At 34.2% G+C, this 24,334-nt stretch overlaps 4 protein-coding genes across 6 annotated transcripts; all 4 read left to right on the plus strand.

Annotated features, from left to right (window-relative positions):
* Nucleotides 1–166: 166 nt before the first annotated feature.
* On the plus strand, nucleotides 167–1,466 carry LOC103831724 (MICOS complex subunit Mic10). 2 transcript variants are annotated; one of them, XM_009107627.3, is made up of 3 exons: nucleotides 167–423; nucleotides 591–725; nucleotides 1,225–1,466. In XM_009107627.3, the coding sequence occupies exons 1-3, from the start codon at nucleotides 291–293 to the stop codon at nucleotides 1,236–1,238; spliced, it is 282 nt and encodes a 93-aa protein (XP_009105875.1). In that variant the 5' UTR covers nucleotides 167–290; the 3' UTR covers nucleotides 1,239–1,466. The 2 variants fall into 2 exon arrangements, with proteins under 2 accessions (XP_009105875.1, XP_009105874.1); XM_009107626.3 differs by having other exon boundaries at nucleotides 591–724; nucleotides 1,221–1,458.
* A 175-nt stretch (nucleotides 1,467–1,641) lies between these two features.
* LOC103831725 (E3 ubiquitin-protein ligase RNF170) lies at nucleotides 1,642–6,175 on the plus strand. Its single transcript, XM_009107628.3, has 5 exons — nucleotides 1,642–1,865; nucleotides 2,554–2,753; nucleotides 2,824–2,925; nucleotides 3,024–3,075; nucleotides 3,155–6,175. The coding sequence occupies exons 1-5, from the start codon at nucleotides 1,775–1,777 to the stop codon at nucleotides 3,265–3,267; spliced, it is 558 nt and encodes a 185-aa protein (XP_009105876.1). The 5' UTR covers nucleotides 1,642–1,774; the 3' UTR covers nucleotides 3,268–6,175.
* Nucleotides 6,176–8,796: 2,621 nt separating this feature from the next.
* Nucleotides 8,797–13,596, plus strand: LOC103831727 (receptor protein-tyrosine kinase CEPR2). The gene is made up of 4 exons (XM_009107630.3): nucleotides 8,797–9,300; nucleotides 10,215–12,642; nucleotides 12,737–12,945; nucleotides 13,055–13,596. Exons 2-4 carry the CDS (start codon nucleotides 10,292–10,294, stop codon nucleotides 13,414–13,416), a joined length of 2,922 nt encoding a protein of 973 aa, XP_009105878.1. The 5' UTR covers nucleotides 8,797–9,300; nucleotides 10,215–10,291; the 3' UTR covers nucleotides 13,417–13,596.
* Nucleotides 13,597–13,842: 246 nt separating this feature from the next.
* On the plus strand, nucleotides 13,843–23,444 carry LOC103831728 (transcription factor bHLH96). 2 transcript variants are annotated; one of them, XM_009107631.3, is made up of 3 exons: nucleotides 13,843–20,180; nucleotides 20,685–21,089; nucleotides 23,187–23,444. In XM_009107631.3, exons 1-3 carry the CDS (start codon nucleotides 19,704–19,706, stop codon nucleotides 23,280–23,282), a joined length of 978 nt encoding a protein of 325 aa, XP_009105879.1. In that variant the 5' UTR covers nucleotides 13,843–19,703; the 3' UTR covers nucleotides 23,283–23,444. The 2 variants fall into 2 exon arrangements, with proteins under 2 accessions (XP_009105879.1, XP_033131631.1); XM_033275740.1 differs by lacking the exon at nucleotides 23,187–23,444 and adding an exon at nucleotides 22,553–22,910 and having other exon boundaries at nucleotides 20,685–21,192.
* The last annotated feature ends 890 nt before the right edge of the window (nucleotides 23,445–24,334 follow it).

Genomic DNA, 24,334 nt, shown 5'->3' on the forward strand with positions numbered 1-24,334 from the left:
CACATATTACATAGCAGCAAAACGAATAACAACTTGCGACCTGCGATCAGTCGCAGTTCGCGCAATAGGTAAACGATCAGGGCTATAACTCGTTTGTACAATATCAGTAATAAAAAGTTATTGTAATTATATAAAAATCAGAAAGGCCGAACGTTTCGGCCTGATGGAAACTTCAACTAGGCCCAATTTTAAGCCCATTTTTCTAGTGTGCAGCAAGCAAATCCGTGAAAGGGGGAATCACGGAACAACGGAAAGCACCAAACTCATCCAGCAGAATCAAATCGGAGAAAATGGGAGAGAAGAAGGAGATCATGCCTCCGGAATACGATGTCAACGCTAAGTGGGACGCGTGCATCGATCTCACCACCCGCCGTTTCGTCTACTCCTCCCTCGGCGGCGCCTTCGCCGGTCTCCTCTTCTTCAGTTCCGTGTTTTCAATTCGATTCTCGTTTTTTTTTATCAATATTTGTAGTCAATTGATGATAGATACTTAGTGATGATTAGTGATTTTCGGATCTTAGAACGAATCGAAGAAACACACGATTGGTAAAAATTAGGGTTTAAAAGTGTTTGTTTGTGAATTACTGTAGGGAGTCCTGTTACGAGATGGGCGTCGATTGCATTTGGTGCTGGGATTGGTATTGGCTCTGCATACACTGATTGCTCTCGTGCTTTTGATGCTCCTCCTCCTGCCATTGTAGCAGACACTTCTTCTGTATCTCAGGTTAGTCGGATTTGATTACTGGGGGAGCTAGTGTTTGAGAGATTGTCTGAGATTAGAAAGGTTTATTATGGATGGTTAATAGTAAATTGGGAATCTTGTTTTGTGGTTTGGTATCACATCTCTAGATACATGCATCCCTCCTTGCTAGAGTAACATTGGTTCCTCATTCTGAGGATTTTCTTGGTGTTAGTGGTTAAAAACAACTGCTTGGCTTGTTTGTGTTGTATTTGTAGTGTTTGCTACTAGAGTTAACAACGAGAGATAGAGTTTACGTGTATTTATATCGTGGATTTGTAGTTGCAGCTTTTATACAACAAACGGTTCTAACTGCAAATGTTAGTGTTGGCTAATACAGACGTCACGATTGTCCATGACTATATATTTGTCATTTTGGGGGTTTTTACCATGTGAAACAAATGATCCATGATAAAGAAGAGGAACATGAGGTTTATTTAAATCTTTCTTTTTCTTTAACTCCTTGTTGTTGTTGTTGCAGGCAGCAGCAGAAGAGTAGAGAAGAGGATGATAAAGCGGGAAGTAAGTGAACCCATGCGAAGATCAGCAGGGTTTTCAGAATCACACAAATGATTTGTTGAAATGTTTCCTAAACTTACCTACCAAAGGGATGATGAGTCTTTTCAGATTACTGCCAAAAATGTAAAACCTTGATTATCTTTTATTTATTCTGTTAATCGTTTTGAACAAATTAACCTCTAAAATGTTATATCAGCGTATTCTAGTTTGCAATGAAGAAAAACAACAAATCCTCAAACCTCAACAAGGTTTACTTTAAGATAGGGATTTTTTTTTTTAATTATTCAATGCCAAGAGGTGTTCAAAATTTACAAACCGTAAATAACCGAAAGAACGCTTTGGTTGACACGAGTGGGCCCCATAAATAAAATAAAAAGACCAAACCAATCCGAGTTCCGACGGACCGCCATAGCACCGACTTTAAACCATCCCGTGATGAATCAAGAAAGAGATATTTAATTTTTTCTTCGTACGAATTTCAGACAAAAATAGAATAGAGAACGGGCAAAGGAGGAAATGAATGGGCCGCCGGAGAACGATCTTTGCTCGATATGTCATTCCCACTTCACTGCTCCTTGCCAAGCCAATTGCTCTCATTGGTTCTGCGGTTACTTCTCTCTCTCCCTCTCAACCTCTCTATGTTGATTCGGTTCTGTTCCTCCATGAGATCGAATTTGACTTTTTCCATTCATTTCCCTTGATGGAAACAATTCTGCATACGTGCGCTCTCCGATCGTTTGCTAGCTAATAAGGACTTTTTGTTATGAATGTGTGATTCGTGTTTCATTTAGATTATCAAGTGCAGAGTTCTGAATAAACGATATCAGGCTCCCGCTTTTTTTTGTTTGACTTTTTTTTGGGACATGTTCTTATTCGGACAGTTATGTTGTTTAGTATGATTACATGACTACAGTTTCTTGTATAGGTTGTCTCAATAGTTTCAGTGAGTTTCTTTTACTAATACAATGGACCTTCTCTGCTTCATGCTAATGTCTTTAAGACCATTGTACTCTATTAATCTTTTCAACTATATCCTTTCCTTTGCGTCTTGTTCTCTCAATGAGTTCCGTTCTATATGCTTTGAACTGGTGTTTAACCAAGTAGAAAGCTCCCTTGTGTCATTCATCTTCATTATGTTTATATCGACTCAAATTTTTTGTTTTGCCCAAGTTTGGTTTGTGAGTTTAGTTTGTTCTGTATGTTCACAGCTCTAGTATGAAGTTTGCTTGACTACCATTGCAGACTTGTTCAGATTGCAGCGTCTCTTTACCTCTCATTTGCTCGTTATTTTATAGGAAATTGCATAATGCTTGTGTGGAGGCATGGATCTACACTACAGCCATGCAAATGCCCCTTGTGCCGTCGTCCCATAAGTTTGCTCGTTCCTACAGAAGACACTATCAGAAACCGTAGTGACTCTGCAGTTTCTGAGGTTCTTGCTAATCTTGAAACCTACAACCGATACTTTGGTGGACGATCAACTAGTTTGTTTCAGGTAATTTATTTTTCTATGCGTGCACTCTTAAGTCAAATTTCTCTTACTGAGCTTCTTTTTCTCTTGCCAGAGGATGCAAGACCTTCCCTTCTTACTTCGGAGATTGTTGCGGGAAATGATGGATCCTCAAAGAACCCTTCCACTTGTCATCAGAGCTCGAGTTTATATTGCAGTTAAGCTCCGACCTAACTCTTAAGTTTGGATCTCTCAGTTATTACACAATATTAGTATTGTTGTGGGTTTAATGTAGTTTCTTTTCATTGGATGCAGATGATTCTCAGTGCTGTTTACATAGTCAGTCCAATAGATATCATTCCAGAAGGTGATTCATTCTTTTTTTTTGCTTTATCTTACTAATCATTATATCTCTATATGTCTTCTCACAAATAATTTTCTCATAGGAGTTCTTGGGGTAGTCGGTTTGCTTGATGATCTACTCATAGCATTGATTTGCTTCCTCCATGTTGCTGCTTTGTACCGTTCGGTTCTCTATTTCCGTCATGCCGGTTCGTGAACCAATAAATGTTTTTGACATTATGTACTTACGTTTTGTCTTTGCCTGTCTTTGATCACTTAACCTTTATAAACACGATAGTGTTCTGTTTTGACTATGGAAACTGAAATGGGTGAGGATGATAGGACCATAGAACAAAAAGGCTTGGACCACAAATCAATAATCATTCTAGGTTATATGCGCATCTTCGTTCCTGAAACCTACGGATCAATCTTTTTGACCATTCCACTCATGACTCAGTGTCACTTACGGTTTGACGAAGAAAATGTGAGATTGATGGGATCATAAGATAAGAACAGGAACTTAATTTTCACTCTCAATTCCACTAATCCAATTATCTTTCACAAGCTTCAGTATTCATAACTAAAGTGTGACCATTTACATTGAGTGGTCCTCTTCTAGAAACTTTGATGAGTTTATTACCTCAGTGACTGCTGAAAAGTCATCCATGGGCGGCTCGTGATCCATCCTGAACGAATCAACGTCGTTCTTAGCCCAAGTCTCACTTGGGAAAACCAGGTTATTGCAAATGGATCTTTTATGGTGAATATGCGAAAAAGCAAAAGTGGTTTCGCATTAGTCTCCAAGTGTTGAACAGTTTCTTCCAGTCATAGAGACAACACACTGTGTCACGGTAGATGATGAGTGGACCACAAGATGGAGCCACCACTTTTTTGTCTCAACATGGTCACACGTGCATAGACATAGGTCGACGAGGCTTGTGTTCACATGTAACACTCAGAAACACATACGCGTGAAAAACTCATCTTTTTAATGTGCATGTACCGAAAGTGACGTTGCTCCACTGGACTCACCGCCTAAAACTAAAACCCATCTTTAAAACTTGTCTCCTCTATTCTAGCCTCCATCTAAATTAAATGCATTCGCAACAAAACATATCAATGTTTTTTTCTCTTCATGATTCAGCGAGATTGTAATCAATCTTTTCCTTTTAGTGGTATAGTACTTATAATGCCTATTACATAAACAAAATATACGCATAGTAATTTAAAGAACTGCCCATGAAGTTGCATAATGTTATGTCTTGTAAACAAGTGTATTTGTAATAACGTGACGCTGTGTTATTAGAGGTATGGAGACAGATATGCTATTCTTTATCTGCTTCTCCTCTCGATCAATATTATTATCATTGTTGGAACGGTCCTACTCTACGAATTATAGATGGTAGACACCCATCACATTTACATTATTGTATAAATTTATAATGTTCGCTAAACCTCGGCCCTACAATCACTATTTGGCTAGCTATTTTACCCTCACAGAAACCTCATTTATTTAGTGTTCTAGAACTTCTATTTTATATAATATCAGCAAACTTAGTGTGATCGTTTCCTGCCAATAATGTCTTTACATAGTGGAAATTGCAATTCTTGATATGTTATGCATGGAAGATCATCTATTTTATAAATTTTATGCATATAAGATCTTTGAAAACAAAAACTGTAATAATTAAAGTCTATAGGGATCAGCGGACTCTATTTTTTCTGTATATTGATATCATGATAGAAAATGTATGAGCTTATATAAAGTATCGATTCATTTGAAACTCCAACGAATTTATAATACTTAAATAGTATATAGTAAAAAAATGAATAGTTACAATATATAACATAAGGTTTGTCTCTTACGTTGTTACCTTGATTCACTAATGCATCTACCAATCTCTACTATTGGGAGAGAAAAATATATAACAGAGTTTCTTGAATATGTTTCTACCATATCATATGTAGGGCTCCAATATGGAAAACGACATGGAAAAGAAAGTAGCCAATGTGAAAAGGGAAGGGGATACAGCTGGGGGAGTCAGCATCCAAGATCTTTCTATGATCCGGATTTCATTTCTCCAAATAATTTATACCGTATCTCTTCCCAATTATCCGATATTAACTATTATAGAATCAACTAATAAAGAGAATGTAAACCTAGACTTATATTGTTGACAAAAAAAACCTTGACTATATAAGAAAATCGTAGAAGACAGTAGTGTGGCGTTAGTGATATTTTCACTGTTTGTTGTTGTTGTTGTGTATGCACAAGAAAATATTTTTGATAAAGAAAATACCAAGTTAGTATATAGTAGCTCCTATAAATTTAGTACACGATAAGGTTACTTCTAAGATAAGTTAGTTGTTATCAGATGTTTACTTGATAGATAATAACCTCACAGTACTTTAACTTTTTGCTTTGTGTGTTTAATGGCTAAACAGTTTTGTAGAGGGATAACATTACTATTGGCTCAAAAAAAAAAAAAAAAAAAAGAGGGATAACATTACTCTTTGACATGCATCAGAAAGAGAATGACCAATTGTTAGTTTCCATAATAAATCGGTAAATATAAATTGTAGATAAACAAGAATTAGATTCTGATCAAAGGGATAACATTGAGCTATGGATGTAGAAAGAAAAGGACAATGAAGAGGTTAAACGATTCTTATCATACTTCACTTAAAAGGGTAATCCACGCAATTTGATTTAAAAAAAAAAAGTTCCACGCAACAACATTTTTATCTTCCTTTTTTATGTTCTTTTAGTTTTTTTCCAGACTGTAAGCGAATATTAACGGTACATAAAGAACTGTTCCTCCCTTTCTGCCTAACCATTATGTTGTTTTTAAAAGGTCATATTCTGTAGATTCTGTTAAAACTAGGGAAATTTCCAACATTTTTATAATAATTTTATCAGGATTAATCTAACAACTATAACTGCAAAATGAAGGTTATCTGTATTTTATTTTGTAAATGTAAAATCGCTGGAAGTATAGTTTTCGAAAGACAACTAATTTGTTAAGAACTATGCAAGAAAGTTTTCACCAAAGAAAACTATGCAAGAAACAAAAACAGTAAGTAAAAAGTGATGAGTTGCCTAATTGGTACCTCTACATGTGAAAGTAAGACATCAACATAGTTTAAATTTTACTAATTATCATTGTAATTAAGATAACATATAGGCTCTAACTGGTGACCAATAAAAAAAAAATAGAAACAATGAAAAAAATGAATTAACAGAAACAAAATTGTAGGAAAGCAAAATAATATTTGTAAAGATTTTATAAAGATTTTGTTCTATGATTATTAATCAAAAGGAATGAGAATGAACCTCAGAGAAAAAAACATTCTTTAAAAATTGTGTTAAATTTAACGAATGAAGAGGAATTAATTATTCTCACTCATCTTTTTTATTACCATTTAAATCGATAGTCTGAAAAATGACAATCCTTTGGTGTTTGAATTATAGGAGAGTAGATTTTTTTTGTTAAAAATATCAAAGACTGATTTCTAATCTTGGGTTTCCTTTTAGAAAAGCTTGAATTGTTTAAGTATATATATCTAATAGCACACAAAACGACTATTTTGTCAATTTTATCAAACTATGTATATGTTTCACAAAAAAAAAATGTATATAATTGCAATGAATCGGCTAAAAGGATTCGCATATTTGCATCTTGCTTTTGATAATTCATAGAATTATAAAGTAGAGAACATTTGGATTTCTAACCAAGGATGGTATACTTACCCAAAAAGGTCTAAAACAGATTTTAAGTTTACTTTTTTTACTGTTGTAATACTAAATCTTGATAATAATAATAATAATAATTTCATAAAATTTATATAATCATATATAATATTCTTAAAATGTTAAAGTAAATTCTGAAATAACGTTAATGATGAATTTATTTCTAATTATAATTTTCTAAATATATAAAATTGACTTACAAAATAAAAAGAAATTCATAAGCAAAATATAAGCAAAAATAATGAAATATTTCTCACATAGCTTTCAATACCTTATCATGTATCCATAATTTTTCTGCTTTAAATACTTGTTGACGTAAATACATATTCTGAATGATGGTTGCAATCCTCAAGATTTAATGAAGTTTGGCAACTGAAATTATGCATGAAATTAAAAGATATGTATATCTTCAATACTATAAGAATTTTTAATGGTTGACTTCATTTTTTTAAAGTTTAGTTTCTTCACGATGAAGAAAAATTGAAACAACATTTATTTATTCAAGTGAGAACTTTGGTTTGAGGACATAAGCAATTATAAGAAACATAAGGTACCAATTTTTGTCTTACAGAACTTATTCACCTGTTAAGAAAATACATGCTAAAAGTAAAAAAAATCAGAACAAGTTCTTTGTCAGGTTCACAGTTTACTGGTATGGTAGGCTTCATCTGCGTGCATGCATATGCCGTTTTTCAATACTGCCAAATCGTGGCAAGTGAACCGATTGAAGGCCAGAACAATATGGTAACGGCTCAAAACCAGGACATCCAAGGCCAAAACTCATGGTTTACAGTCCAAAAATTATGCATGAAGTTAATAATAATAATTTCATAAAATTAATATAATTTATCTGATATTTTAAAAATCGTTTAAATTCTGAAGTGGCTTTAATGATGAGTTTATTTCTAATAACAATTTTACAAATATATATAAAAATTGATCTACAAAAGAATAACATATGAGTAAAATATAAGAAAAATGAAACATTTTTTTACATAGCATTCGATACCTCTTTAATTTGAAGCTAATAATGTTTGACAATAAAAGCCTGAACATGTATCCAAAATTTTTCTGCTTTGAATACTTTTTGATGTAAATGCATATTGTGAATGACGGTTGTAATCATCCTTAAGATTGTAATAAAGTTCATCAATTGAAATTATGCGTGAAATTAAAAGATTCGAATTGAGAAGTTGATTTATTTAAACGAAGTTTCTTTTCTCTCATATCCTTTGGTATCTTTTTTTTGTCAGCACTTATTGTCTTTTTGTCTAAACCATACCTATTGTTATTATCATTTAATATGGTTTTATGACATATAACTTTCTTCAAATTCCTTTACTACCCATTCGTATGAACAACTGAGACTGTTTAGGACATCTTCAACTTCACTCCATATTTTACTACAAAATTAAAAAAAAATGAAGTGGGAAATAGAGTAATGAACTAAAAATAAAAGTATTACTCCATTTATAGAGTAATTTTTTTATTTTTTGTTCAACACTTCATTTTTCACTTCATTTTTTTAATTTTGGAGTAAAATATAAAATAGAATTGGAGATGTTCTTAGAAACTTGATTAATACGTAAGAGTAGATATAGTTTTCATTAAACACCCATTTCCATTTGTCTGAACAAATTGGACGGTTTAAATGATTAGTATGTAAGGATAGAGATTTTTTTTTTTTTTGAGCAAAGTAAGGATAGATATAGTTTTCTTACTTTTGTTACACACTAAAAACCGATGGAAGAATCAAGTACTTGTTACAGAGAAAAACGAATAAATCTAAATCTAGAGAACATAAAACGAAAGAATATTAATGTTTACATCGATTAAACTATTTTACATACATTTTTATAAATTGTTTATATTAAAAAAATATGAGGACTGTTGAATTTTATAATGATCTGAAAGTGACGCTGTAGAGTGGAAAGAGCATCTCACACACACACCATATGTCAAAATCAGTATACGTAGATGATTTGAGTCCATTTTATTTAATGATTTCCACAAAATATATGGTTAGAGTCGATTTAAGATAAATGACTTAGCCTTTTTGGCTCCATGTCTCACGACAAGCTTCTCTTGACTATTGTCTTTTCTCTCTCTTCTCCCAATCTTCAAAATATATATCTCTCGTATTTCTTAGATACATCCTCTCTGTATCTGTTCTTCACAAACTTCTATCTTTTGTGATAAACCAAAGAAACAATACTCCTAATATTTTATTAACATCTTAAGAATCAGCTGCTCTGGTGTATTCAAGAACCCCCTCGAAATCAGAACTTCTTTTTGCTGTTCCCCAGAGATTTTCTTAGAAAGTGGCAAAGAAAGTCACTAAAAAGTGTTTTTCCTTTTTCTTTCAGGAAACCACAAATCAAAAATCTTCTCAATACCCTCTTGCTTGTTTTCGATTATGTTCTCTCGAATTTACGTTCAACAGATTTAAGAAGGATCGTTCACCAACCTGAGATTCTTGGTTTGTTTATTTTCTCTCAGGTACAATTCTTCATTAGTTTTTGTTTAATTAGTTGATTTCCTCCTGGTTACGCTTTGAACGTTTAAGCCTCTCATTCAATCTTTAAATCAATCTATGGTTATCTTATAAAGATTTAGAGTATAGATTCAATAAAAAAGCTGGAGTTCTTGTAACTATAAATTTCGAAAGAATTTTAACATTGGGAGGTACTAGCTGTAGTAAATTAACAAATAGTTACTTTATCCACTAATAATTTGATCTGTGATCTCTTGATTCTATATGTAGTTTAATCATTAATCCTTCATATACACTCAATCCTCAATATTTGATTCTTTTTCACTAAAAGTTCCAATGCTTTTTTTAATAATCTGCTTTACTTTCAAAACAAATGACTAAACTATTATCATATAGTTGAGGAAACTAATCTTTCTGCATTGTAATGAGTACCTTTAAAGCTCACTTATGGAGTTTGTTTATGTTTAGCACATAAGCAAACTTTATATGTCCATTTACATACTTATTAATTTTGTTCTTTAAAACTTCCTGTTTTTAGTATACCCAATCAGTTTATAGTATTTAACAACAAAAAAACCATTATTTGCATATAAATAACTGGTTGTAGACTTGTAGTATACCTGACGTATCTTATACAACTTTTAATTTATTAATTATTTAAAACCTGGTAAGAATCACATGAACCTCTTTTGACAAAAAAAAAAATCTTTATTAAGATTGATTCATTTGTTAAAATATTAATATAATTTATGTATGGGATAATATCATGACCACCCACGTACACATTAGTGTATTTGCTTAGATGATTAATTGTGATATTTTAGTATACACAAATTTTCATACCAAGTTAAATACAATATTGTGAAACTTTGTAGTGGTGGTTGGTTTGTTGATTTCATATCTTTTTTTTAAAACGAAGGAGCGAGTGCGTCGACCAGTCCATGATGAAGACCTGAGCTAGGCAATTGTCCTTTTTGCCCTCGAACATCGCCATAAATGACGAGAACACCTGACATCCGACGTGGCATACTCTTCACCGTAACCGCCACGATTCTCCTCTCACTCTTCCCGCCAAATGTCAACTCGACCGTTGAGAAACAAGCTCTGTTTCGCTTCAAGAACCGTCTCAACGACCCTCACGACGTTCTCCGCTCATGGAAACCCTCCGACTCTCCCTGCAACTTCCACGGCGTCACGTGCAACCCACTCTCCGGCGAAGTCACCGGAATCTCTTTAGAAAACGCGAACCTCTCCGGTTCAATTTCTCCGGCGATCTCCTCTCTCTCAAAACTCTCCACTTTATCGCTCCCCTTCAATCTAATCTCCGGCGGTATCCCGCCGGAGATCCTCAACTGCACGAACCTCAGAGTCTTGAACCTCACCACGAACCGTCTCTCCGGTGCCATCCCTGACTTCTCCCCTCTGAAAAACCTAGAAGTCCTCGACGTCTCCGTGAACTTCCTCACCGGAGAGTTTCAGAGCTGGGTCGGGAACTTGACTCGGTTGGTCTCACTCGGTCTCGGTAACAACAACTACGAGCAAGGCGAGATCCCCAAGAGTCTTGGCACCTTAAAGAAGCTGACGTGGCTCTACTTGGCCCGTTCCAACTTAACCGGAACCATTCCAGACTCCATCTTCGATCTAACCTCTCTCGACACTTTCGACATCGCCAGAAACTCGATCTCCGGTGAGTTCCCAGTCTCGATCACGAGACTGGCGAACCTCACCAAAATCGAGCTGTACGAAAACAGACTCACCGGCGAAATCCCGCCGCAGATCAAGAACCTGACTCGTCTCCGAGAGCTCGACGTCTCTATGAACCAACTCAGCGGCGCGTTGCCTCGAGAGCTCCGAGCTCTCGAGGAGCTGAGAGTCTTCCACTGCCATCAAAACAACTTCACCGGAGACTTCCCTTCCGGTTTCGGAGAAATGCGTTTCCTCTCTTCGTTATCAATCTACAGAAACAACTTCTCCGGTAACTTTCCGGCGAACACCGGCCGGTTCTCGCCGTTGGACACGGTGGACATATCCGAGAACATGTTCACAGGTCCGTTCCCTCGGTTCTTATGCCAAAACAATAAACTACTATTCTTGCTCGCCTTAGAGAATGATTTCTCCGGCGAGATTCCGGGAACCTACGCCGGTTGCAAGTCTCTTCTGAGACTCAGGATTAACCAGAACCGGTTTACTGGTCATGTTCCCGAAGGCTTCTGGTCTCTGCCGCTAGCGAAGATGATCGATCTCAGCGATAACCGTCTCACCGGAGAGATCTCTCCTCAGATCGGACTCTCAACGGAGCTGAGCCAGCTGATCTTGCAGAACAATAGATTCTCCGGGAAGATTCCGGCGGAGGTAGGGAAGCTGACGAATATAGAGAGGATTTATCTGAGCAACAACAGTTTTTCCGGCGAGATTCCTACGGAGATCGGGGGTTTGAAACAGCTGTCTTCTCTCCATCTTGAAAACAATTCATTAACAGGTTCGATCCCTGTCGGGTTGACGAACTGCGTCAGGCTTGTTGATCTGAATCTTGCTGAGAACTCTTTGACCGGTGAGATCCCTAACGGTTTGTCTCAGATCGGTTCTTTAAACTCGTTAGACCTCTCAGGGAACGATCTAACAGGGGAGATCCCGGCGAGTTTAGTGAAGTTAAAGCTGAGTTTTATAGATTTGTCTGAGAATCAGCTCTCGGGAAGAATACCACCGGATCTTTTGGCCGTGGGAGGAACCATGGCCTTCTCACGCAACGAGAAGCTTTGCGTGGACGACCATGACGTCAAAGAAAGCGAGAAGCATGTTTTGAGTTTATGCACTGGTGACCAACACGTGCACAAGAGCCGATCTCTAGACGGAACTCTCTTGTTCTTGTCTCTTGCAATAGCACTAGTGGTGCTAGTCACTGGTCTTTTCTCGTTGCGTTACAGATTAGTGAAGATACGTGAGGAAAATAAAGATATCAACAAGGCGGATGCGAAGTGGAAGATTGCGTCTTTCCATCAGATGGAGCTTGACGCTGAGGAGATTTGTAGATTGGAGGAAGATCATGTGATAGGAGCTGGAAGTGCGGGGAAAGTGTACCGTGTTGATCTGAAAAAAGGTGGTGGGACGGTGGCGGTTAAGTGGTTGAGAAGAGGAGGAGAAGAAGAAAGCAATGAAACAGAGGTCTCTGTTTCAGAAATGGAGATTCTTGGGAAGATCAGACATAGAAACGTGTTGAAACTCTACGCTTGTCTGGTCGGAAGAGGTTCTAGTTACTTGGTGTTTGAGTTCATGGAGAATGGGAACTTGTATCAAGCTCTTCGCCGGAGTATCAAAGGTGGATTACCTGAACTAGATTGGCATAAGAGGTATTGTCTGGTCTCAAATGGTTTAAGTATGGATCCAAGACTATACAATAGATAGATAAATGTTTTGAATATGTTGTCCCTTTTGTCGAAACAGGTATAAAATCGCGGTAGGGGCATCTAAAGGAATAGCTTATTTGCATCATGATTGTTGCCCTCCCATCATTCACAGGGATATAAAGTCTAGCAACATTTTACTTGATGGAGATTATGAGTCGAAAATCGCGGATTTTGGAGTTGCAAAAGTTGCTGACAAGGGATATGAATGGAGCTGTGTTGCTGGGACTCATGGCTACATGGCGCCTGGTGAGTTTTCTGAAGTTTTAAATTAACCATCACTTTGTTTTTTTTTTACGTTTTTACTTCAAACTGAATTTTTATTTGTTGTGATTATCATGTGATGTGATGACTATAGAGCTTGCTTACTCCTTCAAGGCGACTGAGAAGAGCGATGTGTACAGCTTTGGCGTGGTTCTTCTAGAGTTAGCGACCGGTTTTCGACCAGTGGAAGACGAGTTTGGAGAGGGCAAGGACATCGTTGACTATGTGTTCTTTAAGATTCAACAAGATGGGAGGAACCTTCGGAACGTCTTGGACAAGCAAGTTTTGTCAACTTACGTAGAAGAAAGCATGATTAAGGTTCTGAAAATGGGTCTTCTCTGCACTACAAAGCTTCCGAGTCTTAGACCAAGCATGAGAGATGTCGTGAGAAAGCTTGAGGACGCTGATCCATGCGTCTCCAATTCTCTAGACAGAACCGGAAAGATTACAGTATAGGTTAATGAGTCGAGTTAAGTTGATTACCTGTTTTGGTGAGACTAGTCACAAAAGTGTCGGTTTGTTCACAACTACGAGAGACTAGTTCTACGTTTCTATTAAATTTGCAGCGAAAAGTCAAGAGCTATTTATCCAGTAAACATAAAAAAGCTAAATAAATACAAAGTTTACTGTAAACCAGGTTCTTGTCAAGCAATCTCATAAACACAATGATATGAGCCCGTTTTGCGTGAGAAAGACCACAAGCTTCCTCTCAATCCTAAGCTTTGTTTTAGAGATTAAAGTTAACTTTTGAAAGGTTTTTTATTATTAGTCATATGAAATCTTTATAAAGAGATAAAATTTAATGGTAAAAAGAAAAATGCCTAACCTAATGTAAGGAAACATTAAAACCAATGATAAAAGGGAAAATCATCAAAACTCTTGGTGCAAAGTATCATAATCAATCCTAATTCATAAACTAAGAATACCAACGCTTATTAATTAAGTTGTCTTAATTGAATTGTAATTAATCTATCCGTAGTTGTTAATGCGAATAAGGAAATATTGAATTAGTTTTTATATATTGCATTGATTGTGATTTGTGTATCAGCTGTCTCAATAATTTTACGCTTATATATAATGCATATTTATAAAATATATCTGAATATAGATGGTGAACTGAATATAATGTGAGGTCCAGAGTGCAGGTGTTCTAGAGATCTTAAATCATGCAAAAGTTGACGCTTCGTATAGTGTACACAACACAATACACATAGTGGATCTGGCTTATAATCTCATTTGTGTTTTGTATCAAGAGTTTAATTTTTGTTATGCTGAGATTCTAGTAATTAAATAACTACTAAATATGAGGGTTTTCTATTACATGACAATGTGATGACTGGTATGGTGAGGTATCATATAATCGACGGCTTGTTTATCTCTTTTCGGATTTTAGATCCCGTTTTTGGTCGATAATGTGTGTTTGTGTAATAAAATTTGAGGTGACAAAAAAAAGGAACCATGGCATGTTCGCTAAAGAAAACTCAAACCCTGCAACCTATTTGTATAGCTAATTACAGATGCACTGTCTCTAGGGAAATACAGTATATAATAAAGGATGACTTTGACTCTTTTTACAGCTAGCTAAACTCCCATGCTGTAACTATTATCTGCACTACATATCATATAATGTTTAAATAAGATCCCTACAATTCCTTTTTTATAGTTTTGAATGGAACTAATATCAATATTAGTCTCACTCCCAGCATCAAATCATTGGGGGGGGCGGGGTGTTCCATGGATTTATAATAGCATGTGATGGCTGATGAGGTTATTCATTTGAGCCCAAAAACACGTACAGTTGTACCCTATATATATTGACATATAAAGCATCTAGTCATTCACCGATTGTTTTTATATTCTAACTAAGACAAAACTTATAGATAGAATATTACGAACATAACACATGATTCGAACAAGTACAGTCCTCGGGTTGGAATTTCAGGTAGCGGAGTTTCCGCTTAAACCACATGCTAATCTCAGCGAATTATTTTAAAATGTAGATTAAGAGTATATAAATCAAGATCTAAATATCTATAATATACTAGCAAAACACTTTTCTTTTTTTAATTGTTTTTTCCTGTTTTGAAATATTTAGTTACTGTGAAACTAAGCTTTACATTTTACAGAGTGCGGTAATATATATACCGTTAGAAAAAGGTAGAGGAAAACTGATAAATCAAATAAAATTCATTTAATATATGCGCCCCATAATCCAACGAAGGTATGGCCACGACATTGCGAATAATTTACGAAAAGTTAGACTAAATAATTACGTTCTTAAGTTTGAGTAATTGATCAAAATAAAGACGTGTAACTAATAAGGACATGAGAAATGTAGAGGAGCGTACATCTAACTGCATACGACAAAGGAAAACTTGCGACGTGTTATTTGAGTATATGTCCCCGAGTAAATTAAGAATTGAAAAATCGTTGTTGCAGTGTAGTGCCCTAAGATTATTTTGGGTTCGATCATAGTTTAATTCAAGTTGGATAGGAATCTGATAAAATTGTATCAATAAAAAATGTTATTTACTGGAAATTATCACACCCCACAAGAAAAAACCTCTTCGGTTTTAGTAAAAAAAAGTGCTTAGATATTGACATATTGTATATAAATATTAATATTACAAACCATCAGAAACCAAAAAACCGTATGGAATGTCTTGCTGGAAATTAGGGTCATTATCGAATTTTGAAATTTTATTGAGCCGATAGAAAACTATTTAGATATGTAACTATTCGTATTTATATATTCAAGCTGTCGGGCTGAATCAACTAGTTATAGTGTATAGCATACTAGTTACGGATGGGGAGTTTATATATACAAAACATTGATAATGCATAATTCATTTGTCCAAAAAAGGCATTTTAAAATTCATTACTATTCTTACAGAAATGCATGATTTTATTACTAAACAATAATGTATTATGTGAAGCCGTGAAGTATATATTTTTGAAATAAACGTGAGAAGACATCAATCTTTGGAGATCACTATGTCAACTAATAACTTAACCCATTTGATATAAGAGAATAATTTGATTCATCGTGGATTTAATCAAGTGTAGTTTATTAAAGGTTGATATCAAGCTTGACGGGAAACAAGGACATTGGAAATGGAACTGCTGCAGAAAGCTACTCAACTTTTTGATCGGAATAGAGAGAGAAAGAGCACTTTGGATTGGTTTATTGGGAAACGAAAGAAGACAAGTGTTTGAGACTATTATGAGAGAGAGACGAAGAGTGTTGTGTGAGCCACTCACATGGCTCATCACTCTCCTCTCGTTCTTTTTTCAAATTTACTTCTTTAACTCCATCGCCAATATATAGCAGCTCTAACCAAATTTTATAGTTTATGAAATAATGATATAAGTTGTGTGAATAAAATATAATATGCGTAATATGTATTATATACAAAATGCCATGCAGTTTAATTGATCATCTTTCAGATCTTAACCCGGTTTAGTGATGTTTTTCTTTCTTCAAATTGACGCTGTGTCTGCTCTTGTAGATGTCTCATGTTATATCAATTAGAGTTTTCACGACCTTGAAAAAAAACAACAGATGATTTTTTCAAGCTTTGCAATCGTGGAATAGTTTTTTCCTACTAGGATACTTACTTGGATGGTTTTGAAAGTATTGTATCCTTTTCGGTCAAGAAAAAGTTCGATTAGAAATATAGGTACACAGAGGAGACAAGAGAATCATAGCTAAAGATTTATTTTGAGATCCTTCGGATTCTTCTGATGAAATGATTTTCTTTTGTTCTCTATGATTTTTTGTTGGATCACATTTAAGTTGTTGTCCCTCTCGGTTGGTATAACTGAACAACCAATTTTGTTACATAGCAACCCTAACTCCCTAAGTCGTATCATAGCCATCATTCTCACATCTTCTCTTCCGGATTAAAGTTCGATAATTTTAATTGGTACAATGGTTAAATCAGACCAATGGAAACATGACACACACATAGCTAGTTAATCAATACTGTATACAAATTAGTTGGCTATCATCTTCTTTAGTTTTTACATATGTCAACGTCAATAATACTTTGTTTGAACGTGATATGATTACATTAGTAAAGAAATTACCCCACACACCGAAATGTTATTCCTATTGTTATCCGTGAGTTTTGCTTTATGATTAATTTTGACCGTGTATGGAAATTAAATGTGACTGTTAACTTTTGCCATTTCTGGATGCATGTTTTTTTTTAATTTGAAAGATGGACTGCTATGATCACCATTTTCAGAACATGCGAATACTTATGATAGTCATGTAAACTCTTATACTCCAAATCATTTCGTATTTAAAAAATAAATGCATGAAGCGGCCAGAAGTAGAGAGTCGAAAACGGCTAAAAGGTAACTTTCATCTCTTTTCATGTTTTCTCTTAATTTATACTATACAAGTAGGTTGTTTAAACGGGTAATTGATTTTAAGGTTGATTATATATAGCTCCATCGGAATTTGTTGTTTTGCTAGTATTCCTGTTATTAAAGACGTTTTAACAACTAACTCGTTGGTGGTCCTGGGGTGTTTGTTCCACCTTATTTTTACAGATTGAGTTAGGCATTTCTAATACATTTGGAAGAAATGATTTATGCTCTAAATGATATCATATATCAAAGGGTTAATTTCGGGCCTCCAAATTTTTTCTTATGTATAAACAAAACGTTTGAACCAAACATTGGTGAAAAACTGAATATATGTTATCTTTTAATCGAATATACATAATTTTGTATATGCGTTTTTACATTAGCAGCGGATTTAGTATACACCAGTATTAAATATACGGAATGTATTTTCACATATATGATACCTATGTGATATGCTGTACAGTGAGACTGTATCGTTTACGCTATAAAGCGTCTTCATACGTAAAACAACAAAATAGTTGCGCATATACAAGCTACATACATATGCACGTACGATGACTCTCATATCATTTTAAATGTCCAAAACATAGCAACAATGTTTACTATGAAATTGTGTGGTTGTATGTGCACGTATTGATAAATTTATGTTTCCACTTTTTGTTTAAAAGAAAATATCCACCATACAATTTCAGAATAACCTTGCCAACGCAATTTAAGTTAGATGACGATAAACGAGACTTCATAACGTAAAAAGATTTACAAATTTCAAGGATGATATAGCATATGTCACCTAGATTACATATAATATACGTACATCATCTACTATTTATGAATTTTCTAGATATCGTTCTGTTTGTCGTCTTACACTACACCATTTTCAAGCCTTCTTATAATCTATGCTAAACCGATTTTACTTGTACTGTACTGAAGATTTCTTGTGTTTCTCTATTAATTTGCATAATTAATTAATAAAACATTTTTTCAGGAATGTGCAATTTAGACCTTCTAATACAGAAGCATTAGTAAACTTTCAATGAAGCCACAAAAATTAAAAGACCTTTCACAATCATTCATTCCGTTTAGTATCCATATTTTCCCGACAATTGCCTCTTATACAAAGGTCATAAGCAAATAAATGAATGTCTCTATACAAAATTATATTCAACGTTGTTAAGATTATGTACTTCTAAAAAGCCAAAATTTTACTTAGAATTAGTATATATACATTTATACAATTTAATATACATACTTGCTGGTTTGAAAATGAATTTCAACTCTATAAACTATAAACCACCAGATACAATATATGTAATTATGTATCTATTATAAAGGCAATAAGCTTTAGGTCATATGCATGATTTTTAATGTTCTTACAGTTATTCCATTACGAGTAGGATTATGTGATTGAACGATATATATGAGTTAATAAAAAGAATAAATCAGCGGTCGTAGTCTCCGCATCATTCGCGGGAAAAAATTACTCGTATAAATAGCCTAAGATTTCGAACTTATAAAGCTTTGACGTCGGCTGATACATAGAAACAACAAAAAAAACTTGGATTTATATACATCTCTATCTATACGCATTACCACGCAGACGCACCATAGAAGCAAAATATTAATTGAACACCTAAAAGGTTATAGATATACTACCCCAATAATTATTATAATTAATCCCAAGCAGTTCAGAATTATTTTTACTGATTTTAACTTTCATTAATCTAAAAAAAAATTGAATTAATTTTAGTTTTCATTTGATTATAGCGACGCATCTGATATACGGCAAAAAAACATTAATTCATAGCAACGTATAAAGTTGAGAGTCTTGAGACTTCAACTTGTTATATCTCTCTCCTAGAACATGAGTGTAACTAGACAAAACCCCAAAGCCTGCCAAAACACACAGAATCTTTTCTCTGGGTTTGCGGACCGGTCTATAGTCTCACGTGCAAAACAAAACATACAACATCTCTCTCTATATCTTCTACTCTTTAGCTCAGTTGATTCGATTTTCTTTGGTACTTATTCTGTTATTACGAATATATATATCAGCCTTATACCCTCACAAGCTTCTCCTCTCTTCCATCCATCTAAACCACGATCTTGTTTGACCTACTTGTTTCTTTTCTCTTTCCTTTTGTTCTTCAGTTTTGCTGAGTTTTTAGAGAAATGTTTTCTATTAATCTTTTTATTACTGTAGAGGTATCATTACAAGTTTAATTTGCCTATAGTGTGTCTTTACCTTTTGACTTGTCTACCTATCGAAACAAAAAGAGAGAGAAACACTTTCTGTCTTTCTTTTCTCTCTCTCTCGGACCCTTTTCATATTTTTTTTAGTATACTTTCAACTAATTTTGTAGCTAATTATGGCCTTAGAGACTGTTGTTTACCTGCAAGATCCATTGTCCTACAGCTCCTGCAAAGACTTTCCGTTTCACGATTTATACTTTCAACAAGGGGAAGATCAAGATCCACTAGACACCAAGAATAACATTAAGCTAGGGCAAGAACAAAGACAAGGGTTTGGGAGTATTAACTACAACGGTAAAGGCGGAGATAACAGTGTTGATTATAGTTACAACGATCAGGTGGATCTTCAGTGGCCACTACACGAGCTTCCTTATGGATCTACCGTCGACACCAAGAACCATCCTCCGCCCTCGGATATGGCGGCTACTGGAGGAGAGAGGAGGAAGAGGAGAAGGACTAGGAGTAACAAGAACAAAGAAGAGATCGAGAACCAGAGGATGACTCACATCGCCGTCGAGAGAAATCGCCGGAAACAAATGAACGAGTACCTCGCCGCTCTCCGTTCTCTCATGCCACCTTGTTATTCTCAGAGGGTTAGTCTCTACATACAGTATCTATATATGTATATGTGTGTGTGTGTGAGCGCGTGAAATAGTTTCTTCACGCGTAGAAGTAAAGAAACGATAAGTAAGAAAAAGCCAAAGCCTATGTTCTAGACTTCTAGTTTCATGAGGACATACATAGTCTATATGCATGTATATGTGCATACGTTTAGACATAAGGTTGATTATAAAAAAATGATGGATGAATGAAAGCCGTTATGTTGACACAATAATTGATACAAAGAATGTTATTGTTTTCGTAATATAAGATCATGTAGTCTCTCTATAGATATTTTTTTTGTAGTGGAACTGTGGGAGCATAAATAAAAGTCTTGAACATCATTGCACTAAAAAGTAATGTAGATATTATATATGCATGATAAATTGTGAGAATATTAAAATATTTAAAAGGTGTGGATATAAATCTTTGATTGTGCTTTTGAAATATGTTTTCCATTTTCTATGAGCTAAACATATGGTTGGTGATGGTTAAAGGGAGATCAAGCGTCAATAGTAGGCGGAGCCATTAACTACTTAAAGGAGCTTGAACATCAATTACAATCAATGGAGCCTCAGGTAAAGACCACCGCCACAAAAGAGACCAGATCCACCGTCGGCGACAAGAACAACACAATCACCGCCAGCTCATCCGGACCGTTCTCAGATTTCTTTGCATTTCCTCAATACTCGAGCCGGCCTTCGTCATCATCTGTGGCTGAAGGGACGGCGGAGATAGAGGTGACGATGGTGGAAAGCCATGCAAGTGTGAAGATACTTGCTAAGAAGAGACCGAAACAGCTTCTTAAACTCGTGGCATCGATACAGAGCCTACGGCTCACACTTCTTCATCTCAATGTCACCACTCATGACGACTCTGTCCTCTATTCTATCAGCCTAAAGGTACTTTTTTCTCACTTCTTGGATTTTTGTTTTGTTTTTGTTTTTGTTTTCAATATATTTAGCTTCATGACGAAATTAAAGTTAGGGTGACATATAATACTGTACTAGATTTTGACCCGCGCAGGCGCGCGGGTGTATATTTTGAAAAATATGTTGATATTTGTTTTTCATGTAATTATTAGGATTTAGAAAAATGAATCCGAGGAACATAACCGATACCGATCCAAAGATATAGTACCAAACCCAAACATAAATTGATTAAATATTCTAATTATTCAAAATTTTGTTATTTAGAGAACCGAATCTGATCCGAACCGAAGTATTTAGTTATCCGAATTTATCTAAAAATAGATTTATATACTTATATATATTAATTATTTTTAGATTTAACGTATATAAAACATCAAAAATGATACTTTTAAATTGGTTTAAATACTTGAAAATATATATAGATAGTCAAAAGTAAATATCTGAAATAGTTAAAGTATACTCAAATCACCAAAAATACTTAAAATAATTATTGATTTCGTATCCAAAATTTTAAATCAAGCCAATTGATATGTTAAGTTTAAGTATTATGACATATGTTATTCAAATTTATACATAATATATTATTTTATTTATACATTTTGAGAAATTTAAAATATATAATGATTTAAGACTTTAAAAATAATTTAAATTAGTTATCCAAACCCAAACCAAACCCGCAAAGATCCAAATCGAACTCAAACCAAAATTTAGAAACATTCTAATAAGGCTGAAATCTTTGACCCCGAAAACCCAAAATACAAACCGATCAGAACTAAACCCGTATGGGTATCCAAAAGCCCATCCCTAGTCATTATTATATATCGTATTTTATCATCATATAATTAATCGTATTTTATATGTACCATCATATAAGTAATCATATAATTAATAGTATTTTATACATACCATCATATAAATAATTACATATATTATATTTTTAAAACTTAATATGAAATATGAAAACCATAATTTGAGTTGGTATTTCAAATTGGGCTTTGTATTATATTTTTCTTATATATATTGACAATATTTTTTTATAATGGTTATTGAAAAATAGTTTAGTAAAAATCCATTTTTGAATATATGTATATTTTTGAATCAATTTTTGATATAAATCAAATTTGAATTATTATTTTGATTTGAAATATGTATATAAAGTTTAAATTTTGTTTTATGGTTAGTTTAGAAAAAAAAATTTTAGGGAATTAGATTGACCCATTTTGGTATATTTTAAAAGTGGCCTAGATAACTTTCAATATTTTTAAAAAACATAAGCCCATTACTTTTTTTCTTAATACTACTATCATTGTTTTCAAACAAAAATATATTTTTTTAAAAGACTGCAATCCATGTTTCCAAACACTCCAAATTTTTAAAAGTCCTATTCAAGTCTCCAAACACTCCAATTTTGTACTTGAGTTTTAATAAGATAGATATAGGGTTTTATATTGTGTTGCAAATCCAAATTAAAGTGGTTTACTGGATCACTAATATAATCACTGTTCTCAGTGTTCTGATTGCTAGTTATGGGTCAATGATTCATAGATTATTTTCCCATCACGGAAGTTTTATTAATATGTGTCTTTTTGTCGCACATTTAATTAATTTGTCCCTCATTCGTACGTCTTGAGATTTTAATGTCTGGGCCAAAAAGGTTTTGTATAATAATGAAAACCGTTCGTTTTTTTTACTTGGTTAATGCCGGCCTCAATTATTGAGGGGTCAAAATCATCATTTTTTATTTATAAAAAAATATGTGTCAAAATAATGAATCTTGTAAGAATCAGGGACCAAAAAGATGACATGCCTATGCATGTGTGTTAGTCTGATAGATATGTGTACTGTGGAAACTTTCGTGGTCACAGAACTGTGGATGCACTGTGCACGGCAGAAACGAAATGACGCCACTTGTTTCAGTACATATTCATAAGCTCATTCCTCGAAATATATACATTTTCTTTTATTATTGTTCACTCTACTTTTTCTTACTGAATCATCCTTTTCACACACGTAATTTATATTTTTAAATTTTCTTTAATTTTTAATAAGAAAAATGGATTGATTCAGGTTGAAGAAGGGAGCCAATTGAATACAGTGGAAGATATTGCAGCAGCTGTGAATCAAATCCTTATGAGGATCGAAGAAGAGTCACCCTTAAGCTGATATAGTTGAATTTTAGTTATGACACATTTAGAGGAACTCTAATTTTTCATGTGTGATAATTTACTCTATTTCTTATATTAAAATAAATAACAATATTTAACTTTTCATGGGTCTTTTTGTGTTTTTTACTTTTGATATATGATGATATGTTTCATGCGTCCTTTGATTTTATTATCCCTATTTAGCCGCCCATCATTCAAACTTAGCATTTGCTCTCCGAGAAAATCATGGCAAGGTTGTGTAATTGTAATGTACGATGGTAAGCCACTGATCAAAGTTCCATTTCGTTTAAGAACGTAGAAGAATTCGAGAGCACCGCAAAATTAGATCTTACATAGTTCGTTTGCCTACACTGTCGCCTATGGGTATCTCAATAGTATGATAATATATCAGAGGATCAAAATTATTTTTTTTTCATATATTTGGCAAAAAAACTTTTTGAAATATGTTGATTTAGAAATGTAAGTTTCTTGAGCAAATTAGGTTTATAATTTTTTTTCTTTTGCGTTTTTCTTAATTAGAGTATTTCTCCTTACACAAACACGAGCTGAATATATAGGCTTTTAAATTTCTCACCGACAATGATGCTTTGTAAGAAAGTGTAGTTTTTGTCAAGGAGAATCAAGAATGAATATGCTCTTTTACTCCAGTGATTTCATGTTTTTTCATGACTGTCTTAATTGTATAGTACTGAACAAATGGTTTGCAATAATTGTAACAAAATGTATGGGAAAATAAATCACGAAGAAAATAATTAAAATTTACATATATATACCGACCGAATCAAGCTACACTGCCCGCGGGAATATGAATACTGAGTACATTCCGCTTCTTAACGTTTTTTGTTAGAAATCGATCTATAGGCAGTGGCGGAGCCATATGGTGGAGAGGGGGGTCAGTTGACCCACATGACTTCTACAAATAAATGAGTTTAGCTTATGTATAATTGATTTTGGCTGGAACATTTGGTTGAAATCCATTAGTTTGACCCCCATGACACTAGTTCGAACATGTACTTTGACCCATCTTAATTTTTTTTTAGTAGTATTATA

This window comes from Brassica rapa, chromosome A07 (assembly GCF_000309985.2).
Source record: "Brassica rapa cultivar Chiifu-401-42 chromosome A07, CAAS_Brap_v3.01, whole genome shotgun sequence".
In the NCBI taxonomy this organism is placed as follows: domain Eukaryota; kingdom Viridiplantae; phylum Streptophyta; class Magnoliopsida; order Brassicales; family Brassicaceae; genus Brassica; species Brassica rapa.